Source organism: Peromyscus leucopus, chromosome 13, assembly GCF_004664715.2.
Source record: "Peromyscus leucopus breed LL Stock chromosome 13, UCI_PerLeu_2.1, whole genome shotgun sequence".
Taxonomy (NCBI): Eukaryota; Metazoa; Chordata; class Mammalia; order Rodentia; family Cricetidae; genus Peromyscus; species Peromyscus leucopus.
In genome coordinates this window covers 43,985,320-44,003,038 of record NC_051074.1, presented here as the reverse complement: position 1 = coordinate 44,003,038, position 17,719 = coordinate 43,985,320, and the positions used below count along the sequence as shown (strand labels likewise).

The 17,719-nt window shown below is 35.7% G+C and overlaps 1 protein-coding gene across 4 annotated transcripts in view; it reads right to left on the bottom strand.

Moving 5' to 3' along the window:
• Positions 1 to 17,719, bottom strand: part of Erbb4 (erb-b2 receptor tyrosine kinase 4) — a 1,086,504-nt gene that overhangs the window by 531,400 nt on the left and 537,385 nt on the right. For all 4 annotated transcript variants that reach the window (XM_028870095.2, XM_028870094.2, XM_028870096.2 and 1 more), the window contains exon 3: positions 13,570 to 13,756. In XM_028870095.2, coding sequence (XP_028725928.1) covers positions 13,570 to 13,756 — 187 coding nt within the window. The remainder of the gene's footprint in view (positions 1 to 13,569; positions 13,757 to 17,719) is intronic.

The following is a 17,719-nucleotide window of genomic DNA, read 5'->3' as shown; positions in this document are numbered from 1 at the left end:
AAAATGGAATTATTTGTTTATTTTATACTTTCAAGTGTTAAAATGAAGCAAATTCCCTGTTTGGGAATTTCAATTCCTTTTGAAATTATACTATATAATCTTAGTTCCCAAAGCAGAATCATGTTAAGTCATAACTTATCCATACAATCTTCATCTCCTTTTTAAACTTCCCAGCTAAAGAATCAACATTGAGCTATTTCTGATGAAGATAAAGCTAGGAATTCCATTAGAGAAGGCAACATCTGGCCCATGTGAAGAATCCCATGCATCCTTACCTCTCTGAAGTTCACGTCAATTAGAATTACACTGGTTTAGGGAAGGGGCCACAGTAGGTCCTCCTCTAGGTTCCATGATCTTTTCAAAATGGGAAGCTGAATGGATTCACTGTTCCGGGAAAGAATTACTTCCTATTGAGCAGGCCTTCAATCCTTATAAGCAACTTTTGGTGACCTCCTTATTTTTAAAATTTCTATAGCATAGTAATATAGGGAAAATCAGGAGTTTTATTATTTGGATTCCCATCTCAAGTCTATAAGTTATTAATTGTCTTGTAGGTATTGCTTAATGATTTAAAACTGTAGTTTATGGAGTTGTTAAAATGATAAAGAGAGCTCATATTTATAAACTACTCCTAATAATTAAATGTAATTATTGATGTCATCACTACATTTAACGGTGGGGTCCATGTCTTAGGCTCTATTATGTCACAGTATCTCTTCACTTTATTGATTTATCATAATAAGTTTGTAGATGAAAACAAATTAAGATTAAATTAATTTTAAAAAAATCAATTAAATTTTAGAATTGTTACACAATTTTTTCATAGCTCAAATAATTAAATTGTTTCAAATAATTGTTTCAAATAGATTGCATTAGATAAAACTGACATAGAGTCTAAAGTATTTTGGTTATAAGAATGATAGAAAAAAAATCACATTTATAATTAGAATTGCATCTGGTTATCACCAGGTGTATGTTTTTTTTTTCCTAAAATATTTACACTAAGCATAAGACCATGAAGTCAGGAGAATGAAATCATCATTAAAATTAAAATATATTCTCTTTTTTTGTCGATAGTCATTACAATATCCTGAGACTGGTGTTTTAGAATAATCAAATTCACGTTTCAATTCTTCATTTTCACAGTGGATTGAAAATCAAAATTGTTGGTTTGTGTAGCAATTTTCTTCTGAATTAAAATCAAACACGCTAAACAGTCTTATTAATTAAAAAAACAAAAACAAAAAACAAACAAACAAACAAAAAAACAGGAGCCAGATATTGGGGTGAATGCCTGAGAGATCAGGCCAATAGGGAAAAACCACAGCTAACCCCACCTCTCCAACTTCTCAGCTGATCCTGTTTCCTCAAACTGGAAGCCTCTGTGTCCTGACCTGAATGGATCTCAGCTGAACTGCTACTAAAAGCCAAAAAGCTTAAAAGCCTCTAGTTTCTGGTCCTCACACCTTATATACCTTTCTACTTCCTGCCATCACTTCCTGGGATTAAAGGCATGAGTCACCATGCCTGGCTGTTTCCAGTGTGGCCTTGAACTCACAGAGATCTAGATGGATCTCTGCCTTCCAAATGATAGGATTAAAGGTGTGTGTGCCACCATTTTCTGGCCTCTATATTTATCTAGTGACTGTTCTGTTCTCTGACCCCAAATAAGTTTATTAGGGTGCACAATATACTGGGGGACACAATATCACCACAAATAGGAATGTTTTGAGAGTGCAATAAAGGTCATAGGTCATTGTCCTTTACTTCTTGAATAAATATGCATCGAGATTCTTATGGTTACTGTAATGCCGTACGTCAAGCAAGATGACTCACCTATTTTATATAATAAAATTATATAATTCATGGTATAAAATGCATAGTGCAGTTAGAATATGAAGTATGAGGGAGGAAAGGAGGTATTGGAGAGGTGGTATAACAGAATCACCAGTGGTTTTACTTCCAGAAATGCTGAATAAAAGACAGATGTTCTGTTTGCTATGGTTGGCATCCTTAAACTTTAAACCTAATGGGTGTGAATAAATAAAAGAGCATATTATTAAAGGAGAGTCTTAAAGTAAGTAACTATTTACTTAATTTGAGATATCTATTCATTTGTGTTGCTTATAGAGAAAATAAATCAGGTAAAGTGCATTAGAAAAAAAGTGTTAACTAAAGTTTCCTGCTTTATAATATTCATAATGCAGAAAAAGTTGGACCATATAAATTTTTATATCTGGCCAAGAAGCCTGTTCTCCTTTCTTGTGTTTATGATTAAGTAAATCAGATATCAAGGAAGGAACCTCTCAACAGACAGTAGGAAAGCTTGTGGACACACTGTGATCTAGTTTCATTTCTGTTGTTATGATAAAATACGCCAACAGAGGCATCTTTAGAAAGAAAATGCTTATTTGTCTTATAATTATAAGTGATTGGTCATCATTTTAGGGAGGTTAAGGAATGAACTCAGACACCTAATCACATCTTTAGCAAGAATAAAAGAGAATAAATCAGTCCTTGCTTGCTGGTTTTTAGATAACTTTTTCATCTTGTATACTGATCAGGGCATCCTCCCTTGGGAAGAATACCACAATGGGCTGGGTATTCCTACATCAGTTAAAGTCAAGACAATTCCTCACAGAGAGGCCCACAGTCTAATCTGATACAAATACATTTCCATTAAGAACCCTCCCATCAGTGATTCTAGACTATGTCAAATAGGCAGTTAAAACTTACCAACAGCAGACGGGACAATGTTTGAACAGAAAGAACTCAACAGTTTTCAGTCATAACATGAATTATACTCTTGTAGTACTTCCTTGTTTCAGTGAAGCCACACAAGAAACACTAATTTTCATCCAGATGGCTCAATGGATAAAGACACTTGTCACCAAGCCTGGCAACCTGAGTTCAACTCCTTGACCCCAGGTCTCACATGGTGACAGAAATGAGAATTGACTCCTACAAGTTCTCTTTTGATCTCCACACATGTGCCATGACAAGTTTCCTCCTCTCCCCTCACTAAATAAATGTAATAAAAAAAATAAATCTTAGGACCTGCTTTTGACTAGATATTTATACTGCAGAAACTGAACATTAAAAGGAAATGTACTCTTAAAGATTCTTATTTTTATCAATATCACAACGGTCAAATAGGGCACATTTAGAACCAATGCCTGCCATGTATAACCTTTAAAGTATAAACTATGATATAGGCCTTAAGTCAAAAACCCATATTTGGTATTTTATAGCTTGATGAAATAACTTCACAGTGTTCCTATTTTTGTTCTTATCAAAAGCATAGTTCTATATTTAATAATAAAAGTGATAATAGTAATAATTTATTTCAGGAACTTCATTTAATACTAACAAAAGTTAATGTGAAAAAAGTCCATGAATTTGGAGAAGAGCAAAGAGAGGTATATGAGAGGGTTAGAAGTGAGGCAGGGAAAGGGGCAAGAAGTAATTATTTTACAATCTCAATCAAAAAAAGAAATGATTTAAACCTTTTAATAACTTTATGTGTATGGGTATTTTGTCTAAATATATGTACTTATATCACATGTGTGTCTGGTGCCCACAGGAGGTAGAGGATGATATCAAATCCTCTAGAATTAGTGTTATGGACAGTTGTGAGTCATCATGTGGTTGCTGTGAACTGAATCCAAGTGCTCTTCAGGAACAATATGCTCTAAACTCCTCAGCCATCTCTGCAACCCCTTCGTATATAGTTTTAATTACATTTTTCATCTGGCAGCTCAGAGTTGTCACTGTGCTTATGTTAGAGGAGGTCACTCAGTCTTAGGAAGTAGAATAACTTGCCTCTGAACAGGACTTGATGGAAGGAATCAGACCCAGAGCTGTTCCCTCATTGTCCATGTTATTCTAAGTGTCAATCCTTGCCCATTGTCTTGGGTTAAATAAAGCATGCTACTCCTGTGGTACTACACTGACTAAAACTATTGGCATTTACCACACATGACTATTTAAAGTAACTGTAATTATATAAATTAAAATCAATTTTCTCAGTTGTACTAGTCTTAATTCTGTAGTTACAAATGGCAACTGGCTACTTCATTGTACAGGACAATGTGAATATATCTTTCTCACAGGAATTTCTGTTGAACAGTCATGCTGAAGAGAATAAAGCACATGAAAATAGAGGCTCCTTGTGCTGCAGACATGCTTGACTGCAGCAGTAATATTAATCATGATTTGGAAAAACACTTCCCTTATGCTCACACACTACAGCCAAAGGGTAAATATTTGCCAGTAACAAAATATTTACCATGAGAAGACAGGTATATTGAGATAATTCAGAATAGCTCGTATTTAGCACAATGTTTTGAATACAAAAGTGGAACAAACCAAATTAATGAATATTCGAACTGACATAACTTTTGAAACGAATCTTGAGCCTCTACCAATAATATTGAACCAACTAATAAGTGCTTGCAGATGATGGCTTATAACTAATAACCTTGATTAAAAAAAAATCTACCATTGAATTGAAGTAACGGTAGGGATGAGTTCATAGTTTTTGCACCTGAGTCAAAGAAGTACCTTTATTGCTGACATGTGCGTCCGTATTTTATAGCCAACTTATCATTCATCATATTTTCAAACATTGCACTAACGTCATAGCAAGAACTGAACCACATCCTTCAAGGTCTGATTATTTGTGCTTCCAAACAATTTAATATTTCCTTCACTGTGGTCTTCTTGGAACAACTGACTGAAATTATTCTTGGAAATGACAGAACACAAAGAGACGGAGTTGGAGAGTGTAGAACATGGCACCCCATATTCAATTATAGGACTATAGGGTGGATTTGCACAGATATAACCAGGCTACAAAATAAATGTTTGTCAGGTCAGCATCAAGGGACAGTGTGTAAGGCAGGATGAAAAAGAAACAATGAGGCGTTTTGTACAGTATAAACGGCAGTATCAGTATGTATCACATATGCACTGGTCGGTAAAGGGGAAGGGGACAAGGTTTATAAGTTCTCACAGTTCGTCGAAAGATTTAGGATCTGCCATGTGTGGGCTGCCTTCTGTCATTACATGTAATGCTTTTATAACAACAGAGGCATACCAGTAATGATATTCACCCTTCATTCTTTCTGATCATATAAACAGGTTATTTCTATTTTTTTGTTTGTTTGTTTGTTTTCTTTTGAGACAGGGTTTCTCTGTGTAGCTTTGCACCTTTCCTGGGACTCACTTGGTAGTCCAGGCTGGCCTTGAACTCACAGAGATACGCCTGGCTCTGCCTCCCGAGTGCTGGGATTAAAGGCGTGCTCCACCACCGCTTGGCTAGGTTATTTCTAAATAGTATTTATAACTCTTCCTCTAGAGAATGAGAGGTCCTGGCCCCAGCTCAGCTATTTCTTCCTTGGTTACTAGGACAAGATAAGGTGAATTTGTCACTTCTCTACAGTTCAGGTTTTAAAAGGCCACAAACTGCTACTATCCTGAGGTGAGGGAGGAGGGGCGAGTGTTCTGATATAAACACTGATTTCTTCATTTTGAAATCTCAGTGCCTTAGTGAGAAGTAGACATCTCTTGTATTGTTGTAGGATCCTGAGTAACAAATGTTCCCTATTGAACCCCAAACAAGCATGCTTGTTCAATAAGTGAGTTTTAATAAAGGTCAAACTTATACATTACCTTTCCTGTCTTATAAGTTATATGGCTTCTCTTAGGAAAAAGGCATTCTAAGGTAAAATAAGAAGCAAGAAATAATACTTGAGAACTTCTATAAAAGTTCTAAGTGGTATACCAATCTAAGAGGCCATCATAATGCATGAACAGCCCAAAGTTCTTCTGAAAGACACTATAGTCATTTAATAAGATTACCTTCAGAGACTGGGTCTTCCTCAGAATCCCTGAATATTACCTAAGTTTAAAAGGCTGTGATTTACACCTGCTTTATTTATTTTTTGTTTATGGTTGTTATGCCTCCATGAAAGTCTATACACTGTGTGCATACAAAGTTCACAGAGGCCAGAAAATGGCATCAGATCCCCTAGAACGATGATGACAGTTTTGAGCTTAAATATGGGTACTAGGTAGAAAACCCAGGCCCTCTGAAAGAATAACAAGTGTGCTTAACCGCTGAACTATCTCTGCAGTTCCACACCTGAGCAGACCATTTTACTAGCCATTACTAAAAATATGTTGACCAGAGGAGAAGTTATGAGTCTATTCCCTGGAATGCACATCTGGCAGCCCTCAACCCAAGGTTCATTTCACTATGGTCATTACATTTCCTAATTCATGGTAGAGGTGAGAAGAGATTCCCATTTCCTTCTCATTCAACTTCTGAAAGTCAATCATCAGCTGTCTAAACCTTAGAGGTTGAGGGGGGAACTAAAATGACAGTTACAACTCTTTGATTCCATAATTAACTTCCAGTTTTTTAATATATTACTATTTTCTCTCTAGATTTAAATAGAACATTATACTTTCCCTTCTAGTCAATGCGCACCGTCTGACATGACAAGCAAACAGTATTTTATAAGAGCGTTGATTGAAGTATCGTTTCTACAAATTATAGACTCTTCACAAGGAACTGTCTCGCTTTTGACTGATTCTCTGCTTCACAGGATGTTCACTACAAATTAGCTTTGATCTCATCATTTCCTAGCAGAATGTCCTTAAGCTGGGAGGATTGTTGTGATATTCTTTCTCCAAATATCAGAATATGCTGAGTAGGTCTCCTAATGCAAAGGTGAGTCGTGCCTTTGTCAAGCATTCTATTCAGTCAGAGTTCAAGAAGTGGCCAGGTTGACCCTACTTAAACAGCACTAAGACCTTTCACGGAGCAGATGAAGGATGCTTGGCAACTCTAGCATCAGAAAAAGAACTCAGAATGAGTATGTCTCTTATCTAGGTCAAGACAAATGTCAGGGCCCACGAAGGGTGAATGTGGTGATCGGCTCTAAAATGAAGGACTGAGGCAGCATGCCTGTGTCTAAGGAATTGTGGGATAGAAAGCAAGTACTGTGAGGTAAAGAAGACAGTGCTTGCTTGCAGAATAAGCATAGAAAAACGTGGGCTCCTCCCCACCAGGCAAATATATCCTAGATACAGAACATTTGCAAAGAGGTGTCAGAAGTGACAAAAGTAGCTTTTTGCCTAAACAAGTCACATCCAAGACTCCAATGATTGAACTGGAATCCATCTGAATATGAAGGAAGAGGCAGAAGAGTTTTGATAATGTCTGGATACACAGGAACTCTCAAGCTGAAATGGGAAAAGGCCACCCAGGAGACTGTGGTTTCTGGAGTATCTTCTGTGTGAAAGGTGTTACAGTTGACAGTTCTCTGCTTTATCCCTCTTACGACTATAATAACACTGTGACATAACATATTCTTCACAGTTTTCATGATAAAGACTCTGAGTTTCTGAGATGCTTGGCCTGTAAGGAGTAGATAAGCATCACACCTAGAATTCTGATTCTACACCCATGCTCTTTATTCATTGAGTCAAGCACAGATGGTCTGCCCATTATGAAATTGGTTGTTTTTGTGAGCACTACTCAATAATGTAGGTGGTTTGAGAATTTTTAAATAGTAGAAGATAGATACTGTGTTATTTTAATATACTGTTTTAATCGATGACCCATGTACATCTGAAACTTAGGGTAATGAAATGATGATATTCTCAAGTCCTGGCTTAAATTTTACATCACTGAGATATAAAGTACTCTCCGCCAAGCAGTTTATGTTTATATTACTAGAACACAGTGAACTTAATGTGTCCTTCATATTACTATTGAGCATTTCCAGAAACATCATCCCATAATATTTACTTTGGTAGAAAATTTTGTTTGTTTACATCCCAACTAATGATCTAATTAAGATAGTCCAGTATAAAGCTGGAGAAATGATTATATAATTTACAAAACAGTGATTGTAGGAAAATTCTTAAGGATTTGATCTGAAATATAAATTGTACTTATATATCATCCTCATTTTCACCTATTCATTTCACCAACTCAAAAACAGATATTCCCACAATTTATAAAATGAAAATGAAATTATTTAAAATGAAATTTAGTACAATAAACATACCTATACATGTGTTGTGCTTGTACCTAGTTCAATGTGCCTAGCAATTATAAAAGAGAATTTCATAGAGAGAATATATGAAAACTTGGGTATTATTTAATGATTACTTCTTAGAACTTTAACATATATGTTAAATTATATTATCCATTTCCATAACAGGTAGAGTGAATTTATAATATAAATTTCTATGATTATTATGTCTTATAAGTTTAATCTCTTCTTAGATGTTAGTCAAATTTATAACTATACATTCTGAAGACTATACATCCATGGATACAACACTCATGTTAAATTTTGACATGAATTTTCAAGAGAAATGGAGAAGGAGCCAATGGGACATCAGCTCTGGGAGTGACTAACGAGAACAACAGCCATGTTAAATGACATTAATACAAATTTTCTATACTCCTTGGTTACATTCTGTACTCCTCTGATGTAGTAATGACATTCCCAAAGACTTCTAGGGAAGTCAACCCATCCCTGATGATGTGTACCCTAATGTTTTGTACCCTGATAATGTGTACACTGATGTTTTATACCCTGATGATGTGTACATTGATGATGTGTTCCCTGGTCAAAAACCTACCTTTCCTCTAGGCAGAAAAGAACAGCTGTGCTAACAGGACATCTAGCAGATGCTGGGATTTGCCTGGTCCATTCTTTCCCTAGAACACCACCGCTTTCTCCACTCTAGTTATCTCAATAATAATCAACCACAGAGATGTGATTGGCAAAGGCTAAACACATTTTTCTGTTTAACCCTGGTGGGAGCAACAGTTGAGGTATATTTCATTTTTTTGACAAAACCAAACTGACCATGTTGAAGTAGGGTAGGTAATAAAGTTTCCAGCCTACTGGCTTTGTTTTATTTCCTGATGCTGTTTTGAATACCCTTAGGAAAGCAACTTGGAGTGGGGGAAGGGTTTATTTGAGCTCAAAACTGCAGTCTATAATCCACCATACTAGGGAAATCACAGAAGCAGGAGCTCGAGAGAACTGGCCACACTAAATACAAAGTCAAGTTCAGAGAGCACTGAACTAATGTCCGCGTGTTAGTGTCCGCATGCTGTATCAATCTGTATTCAGTCCAGGGCTCATCCCAGGCAATGGTGCTGCCCACACCCACCAGTGGGTGGCTCTTTCCATTTAAATTAACACACCTAAGAAAAATTATCACACTCCTTCCTACAGGCTAACCAAGTCAGAGAATTCCTCATTGAGATTCTTTTTCTACACATCAACAATATATCATACCCATGGAACAGCTTTTGGTGAACTGAGATTCTTTTTCTACACATCAACAATATATCATACCCATGGGACAGCTTTTGGTGAACATCAAGTTTAACAAACGTGCTTAAGAGGGTAGTTGATGTAGACACACTCAAACAGCAGCTAATCACTAACTAATGTAATGATAATGTCCATATATCTAAATGTCCCCTTTATAGAATACGAGAATTTACTGGGAGAAACGTGCTATTCTCAAGGCATTCCCTTCTAATATCAACAGATGAAAACTGTTTGAGACATTTATTTTCTAATGTCAACAGAAAGAAAAACTGTTTGATAAGACATACATACTATAAAAATACATGTGTCCATGTTTCTGGGTATGTATGTACATGGACATGTCAGTATAGTGTATGGAGATTAAGAAGCCAGTCTTGGGAGTCATTCCTCAGAAGGTCCCTATCTTTACTATTGAGACAGTGTCTCTCATAGTTTTCGGGCTATCCAATTCATCTAGACTATCAAGCCAATGAATCCCAGGGATCTACTTGTCTCTCTACCTCCCAACATGGAGATGACAAGCATGTGTCACCATTCCTGAATTTCACATAGATTCTGGAGACTAATATCAGGACCTCATCCAGCAAGCAGCTTACAAACTTAGCCATCTTCCTATTCCTAATGCCAAGACTTAAAGTCTTTATTCCAAAATTCTTTGTTATGCCAAACAACTACTTTTTAACCTGCAAACCACTATATGTTTGTTGTTGTTGTTGTTGTTGTTACAAGTGCTTTAAAAAAGTGGTGGTTAAGGAAATTCAGTATGAATTATTACAATCTTTCTACTATGCAATAAGTTGTTACTAAACAAAGTGACATGGAATATTTTTCACAGCATCTCCTTTATCTCTAAAACTAGTTTTTTACAGACATGGTCTCTGGTATCCCAGTTGGATACTAACTTGCTATATACTTTAGAATAAAATTGAACTTTTGATACTCTTCAATAGTCTCCTGGGTATTGCCTTAGGGGAGTATGTCAATATACCTAGCTTTATAAAGAGCTGGGGACCAAACCCAGGGCTTCTTACACATAAAGGCAGTCATTCTACCAACTGGGATACATCCCCAGCTCTCTCATATTTTATCCACATTTCTATCTAGGCTCCCACTGTGCTTTTTACACTCTGAACCCAACCTAGAGTATAATTGATGGTGTGCAATGAAAAAAATACCTGTTTCTGCCTCACTCCTTCTCTTCTTTCCATCATGTGATAGATGAATGAAAACTACTTTTGCCAAAGAAGTGTGAAAAGGTTAACTATATATTGTGCTATTGCTCTTTGGTAACATTACTGTAATTCATCTGGAAAAGTGAACGCAGAGCCTCCATAATCAGAATCATGTGAAGATCTTTAAACACATGTTACTAACCCACCCCCAGAGCTGCCATGCAGCACATCTCGGGTGCAGCCTATGATTTGCAGTTAATTCATTGTTAAGAAGTCAAATACACCATGATAGGCTAGCACTGTGGGGCATACATGGGCTGCAGAGAGGGTGCTGAGAGAAATTCAGATAAATAGAGCTTAAGTTTTAAGGTGTTTACACAGAGAGTGGATACAAATGGTGAGAAAGAAAGTTAGCTCAAGTTATTTATGCTAAGATAAGATACTAAAAAACAAGAGATAGTGTCAGGACATAAACAACTTGTAAATAAGGTGCCCTTTAAAGTGATTGGTTGGTTCCTTCATCCCCTCCTAGGGTTCTGAGGTTTTCTGGTATAAAAGAAGCTTACTGTCAATCAATAAACGAGTTCTTGCTTGACTTGACTCCCTACTGCATCTGATTGTCTCCGGGTAAGAGGGAGGCTGGGAAACAGACCTTTCCTTGGTTCCAGGCCACCTCTTCACAGGTGACCTAAGTTTCCAGTGGGGCAGGTCCCCACATAGCACATCTAGGTTTTTTTAAATTACTATACTTATTTTTATTAGACTATTTTTAGAGCAAAGCTCATAGCCTTGTGTGTAATATAATTTGTAAAATTATCAACTTCTTTTGTAGAACAATAAAATTAGAACACAAAAGAAATTTCTTTCCAAAGCATAAACCCAATCTCACCTAGATTGGAATTGCAATATTTACTCCTTATTTTGACCAGATCACCTAGACTATTTAGCTCTCCAAAAATAGAACAAAATTTCCCAAAACTCCTCTTCATAGGCATAATTAGCTGTCTCCAGGTCTTCCTCATACATTGTCACACATAATTGTAATAGTGTTTACTATGCAATTCATAACTGTCAGAATTACAGTCATCATATCAACCCTGAAACCTAAGGTTCAGCCATTCTAGATGCACACAGAAGTATTTTGATATGATTGCCAACCGATAAATAAATCAAATATCTAAAATATGTCCATAATGCCCAGAATTTCCACCATACATTTTATTATATGGTTTTTTGAGTCACATGTTAAAAAGAAAGCAATACTAACTTTTAAATGAATACAGATTTTCTAAGGAACCAACACTTAATCTTAATAAATTATCCATTTCTACAAATGTCCAGAAATAGCACAGCACTATCCAGGTCAGAGATTACTTCTGAATGACATGTTATATTTTAGTGCAACAAGAAAAAAATCAATCAACTGCCATAATCATAATTAATATATGCAATGAATCTAGTGGCTAAATGGTATTTAAATGTGACATAATTTTTTCAAAACCATTTGGTTATTATTTTAGAAGTAGTGATGTTAACAGAAATGAATATGAGAAATAGTTTATGACTGTTTTTATATAGAGAAACATTCACCTAGCTCATTGTATATAATAATAAAAGGATTCTAATATTATAAAAATTCCTGAAAAGGAATTTATTCCTTTTATTCTTTAATATAATCAAAGCGAATTCATGAAAGACACACAATACTTCCTGTGTAAGTTTGGAAGTTTTAGTTGTATTATCTAATTTTTAGATCTCTAATTCTAACTATTCAGCTTTTTCCCCCTGACCATCTTATTTTCAAAATTCCTTCTCCAGTCATTACTTGTATGCAAGGAGAAATTCTGTCAAAAAAGTCATTCTTCAGTAGAAAAATTATCCTGGAAATAACTGAAGTAACAATGTTGGTATAGGAAACAATACATTTCCAACACTCAGCATTTACTATAATTTTATCACCTCTATAGCAACCATACCCTAACAACTGACATTATCATTATTCCTTTTGTGCTTCAAATTTCCCAATTTTATCTTACATGTCTGGATGATTATGAAATTAAAATTTCCATCTTTAAGCCTATACTACACCATACACTGTGTATATTAAAAAAACTATCTCAATAAATTAACAATGTTAATTATATTTATGCCAAAGTCCCTTAAAACATTTAATTTTTCAGGGTGCATTAATTTCACTGAGTGAACCCCAAATGAACATAATCATAAACATAAATCACTATATATTTGATATAGTACATGCATATATGCTAGTAATTTCAAGTAAATTAATAATGTGAGCTACTGGTAGGTTTGAATATTTTATTGGCACATTTTAACTGTAGATATATTTGGTAAAAAAAAATCATGATTATATAATAAAGTATTCCATCAGAGTTTATATGAACTTTAAGGAACATGAACAAGAAAAAAAATCGCTGCAAAGTTTCTTATCTAGAAGATAAAACTCGTTTGTTAGTTTCATGTATCTGCAATGCTGAGAAACTATCACGGACGGCACCAAACAGGCTGAGAATTGGTGATCTTGTTCGCTGAGCTACTAAATGGGAGAATTTGAAACTGAATAAATTAGACCTTCTCCCCTAAACTCGGGTGATCCTGTAAATATCTAAAGATTAGTCAAACTACATGTAATCGCTTGGGCATTACTAAGCTCTGGCAGGCATGAGCACCATGGTATTATCACAGAGGTTTGATCTGGTCCACCATTCACCTGCGACCGCCAAACTGTATTACACCTGCTTCCTATCTCCGTTTGCAGTTACCGAGCATTTCCTGAGAGCGTACTTCTGTTCAGCTGAGATTCAATATCCTGCTATCTTTTACACAACACTTACAACATCTGTCAATAAAAGTGAGAGCATCGCAGAGGCATCATTTCTCATGAAATGAGTACATACCACTCACTTACGTGCCCCAGGCGCTTCCATACCTGAACACCAGAAACCACGCATATGCACATATAGACATTACATCATATTGTGCACTAGTTTTCGAATTTTTCTTACCGGTCAGGTTCTTCAATCCAAGTTCCTGAAGTCCAAAGTTGCCATCTTTTCTGTAGTTTAGGAATATCGCTAACGCATAGCGATCTTCGTATAGTTTTGTTCCACGAATAATTCGTAAATTCTCCAGTGGAAGGTAACGAAACTGGTTGAGGGCCACCAGTACATAGCCCGTGACTTCTCGGATAGACTGAAAAAAAAACACAAACAATTGTCTATGTTTATAAAAAAAAATGAAATTAACTCGACAGGTTGTGCATATAACCATTTAAATAAAAATGAGTTATTTAACTCTAATTTTCAGGTCTTAATTTAATATACTAATTTCCACATGATATTGATACTCATTAGCTTAATAATAGAGGATCACACAGTGTTAGAATTTCATCTGAATACAAGTCTTATTTCTATTTAAAAGTCATGAATGATCTTATAATAGAATAATGGATTCTGTTTTATGAGACATTCCTCATACTTGAGATATGAATATAGTTAAAGGGAATATGGGTATTATTGAGAGACTACAATGACGTGACATAGAACCCTCAGTCAATCTACAGATGAGAATGCAAATTGGCAAGCCTACCAAAGTAGAACCAGTCTTTATTCATTGAAGACATTGGTTATATGGATGTGTAGTACCCCATTTATCACATTGAAACTGTAGCTATTCCTGAGAACAAGGTCCTTGGAGTAAGAACATAAGAATAAAGAAAGAAAGGTGGACTGCCATGGTAAGACCCATGGTTAGCACAACACAATTGTAATCATCCTTGCCCCACAGAGTAAAGCCCTAGAACTCTATAATCCATCATCAATCCCTCCTGCATTGACTGAATTGCTATCTTCAAGTTTTTTGAAAGATAGGTAAAAGTGTGAATTAACATCACATGGTCTAAAAAGAATATTACCCCATTAATATTAAAAAGTGTATTTTAACTGATATCTGATCATTGTTAAGTGCTCTCTATATCACAATGAGCACTAAAGAGAATTTGGAGACTTCGCTGTGTGAACAATCTTTTATCTAGAATGTATCATTCTGTCATCATTCTTCCTAGCATTCCTCCAATCCCATTTAGGAGGGACTCTTCTCATCAAAAACCTCAAACCCCTTGTTGATTTCAGCAAGGGGGTGTACATTACTATCGGGGAGACTGGAGATGAAGCAAATGCAGGGTGAAAAAGTAATATGATCATGAATTAATGCTATGAACAATCATGCAGTGCTTATTGGAGGGAGAACGTTTCTAGCTATTAATTGACAAAGATGTGTAATTTGTTACAGCCTTTGAACCACACATTGGGAGTTGCAAATAGTGCATAAATAGTCAGGACTTTTCACTTACCCAGAGAATATGGTAAGTAACAAGAAACAAATGTTCATAAATCTCTCAAAGAAAGATCTCTTAAAATAGTTACCTTTCTTGAGGGCTTAATAAAAATAATTGATCCTTTCAAAATTATGAAATAAATGCTCTAAATCTAAAAACAATATACAATGCCATGATTTAATGCTGTTATGTTTTCCACTATTTACAACACTTTTTTCCCACATATTTTTAAACTGTTTCTGTGGATAAACAATCTGAAATATCTCAAAAGAAAAGATTCAGATCACAAGCTAAGATATACATGATAAGTGCAAACAAAATCTCAGGAAACAGTTCAATGACAAGAATATTTTCCAATGCTTAAAAGAACTCAATAACACAGTTTAAGCTAATATTGGCCTATCTGGATCATAGAGATAGATATCTAGAGGTGAAAATTACATGTTAACCTATCTCATAGGGCCATATAATCATGCCAGTTCTTCATTGTTGCTGGCTTTAAGTCACTAGAAAGAATCTCAGTAACATAAGACTTTCATTGCTCCAAAACTTTGTTATGAAAATAAATACAACTTTGGGATATATGGGCTATAATATAAATATAAATATATTGTAGTTAATTTAAGTGGCTACAATGGGAAAGTATCATGGCAAGATATATGGGCTGGCCTAACAGAGAAATTTGGCCTTGAAATAGAGCCTCTGTCCTTACTATTTATGTAAACTTAATGAAGCTTTTAAGTCTCAAAAGTCTTCTGTCTTTTCATCTTTAGAAAATTCAAAACAATATCTCTATAATAAAGCTGTTGTAAGCATTGTAAAATACAAAAAAAAAAGCTTATGGCAAACTGTATTTAATAGATGCTAGCTATTACAAATATTATCTCGGAAAAATAGCCAGGAAGACAAATTGTCTCAGGACAATTAAGTGAAGATAAAATGGTCATAATATCATTGCATAAGAACTATTTTTTTAATCTCTCTGTTATATAATCTTCAGCACACTTACACCTTACCTTTAAATTTGCAACTTATTTCTAAAGTTCAGAAATGCCTCTTACTTTTTTGTATGCTTGTTTCAGCTCTTAGCGCTGACCCTGGTGTTGAATAGACATTCAACAATGGCTGTTTAATAGAGTAGGATTGAAATCAAAAAGCAATGCTTTTTAGTCTTGCAGCTATCACTTTACAAACAAAATGACTTTGTGAGCTTGCTGCTAATAGAAGACACTGAAAAACAAATTTGTTGTTTGTGCCTATGGACCACTGTAACAGATAGAAATCACTAGAAAGACTAATAAAAGAGAAAACCATCACCATGGTTTTATTTGAAGAGGTTCAGGGTCAGAAGCTCTCTTTGCCTTTTCAAATGCAGACGGTAGAGCCACCTAGAGATTCACCAGACTCCATAAGGGGTTAGCATCTGTTCAACAAGGCAGATTGCCTTCTGTTGTCTTCATTGTCTCTGCAACAGCTTTGTTCAGGGAGTGAATGAAACTGAAGTTCATTAAGGCCTTGAATGCTTGAGAAGTCAGGGGACCAATAAGAACACACCTTTACTTATAACATTTAGGGAAGGAAATGAAGGATAGATATGGCAAATCTTCTGGCTAACTATGCCATCCTTGTGCCTGCAGAGTAGTCCAGAAAAAAAAAAACAAAAAAACAAAAACTGTCTTTATTATTTTCAAACTTCTAAGTTATTTCACAGTCCTTTAAAAACTATTATTTTAATTGACACAACTCTTGATTAGATTTTTTATTCCTTCCTTCCTCCTTTTTCTGTCCTTCCTCATGTTTCCCTCTTTTATTTTTTTCTCTCAACACGGCCTTAGAGAAAATAAATAATAGATTCCCGAATGTGTCTTTATCTATCTTAAGATTTCTCTGAGTCAAATCCACGGCTTATTGATTTACTTTCATACAAGCATGGAGATAGCTTCCAGTTCCGATTTATACCTGTTTAAAAGCATCTTTAGTAGTTCAAATGCTTTGGAATTGTTCTCCTGCTGTGCTTTATGTACTCAGACCTAATGAGAAATCACCCCAAACCCTGACACAGTCTGTGAGTGAGGATATCCATAAATATAACAGTGATTAGTTTGGCGAATGGGCTGGAAGTTAAATGGCTGTGATATCCTGAGGAGTAGGAAACAGAAAACTCTAGTGACAGGAAAGAGGATGTCTGAGGGGTAAGGAAGTTCCCCGCGTTGGTAGTGAATGCAGAAATTATGCCTACTCTGACAGTGACAAATGTAGGAGCAAATCATAGCTTCTGTATCTGTAAGATATTCTATTAACTTCCCTAAGGCAATTACTTTCTGTCCCTGCCCCTCCTATCATGTCTGGGAATATCTAAAGCAGGCACATTCTTAACTATGACATAATATTAAGAAGTTTACCAGAAAAAATTAATAAGCTCATAATGCGCATTGCATATTCCTTCTGCTCGCAGAGATACTGTGTTTTTGCTTGGGACTCTGCTTTCCATTTCCCACTGCTTGAAACTCTACACTTGGGACACTCTGAGAAGCAGGGACTCAGTATCGGATGGAATTAGATTTGGGCAAAAGAGCATGTGAAATGTCATGTACCTAAGGGCAGTAGAGTAGAATTCTTGCTCACCTTACCCAATGTGAAGCAACACTGAAGGGTTAGAAAATCTGAGCCCAGTCATCCCAGCCACACTGCATTCAGCCAGTATGAGTCACAATTGCTAAGCCTGCCATGATACTAGGAACCTGCAGGCCATCCATTCAGCACGGACTACTTAGCCAGCACGCAGCAAACAGGCCTTATTTGCAATGAACACCTTCAAC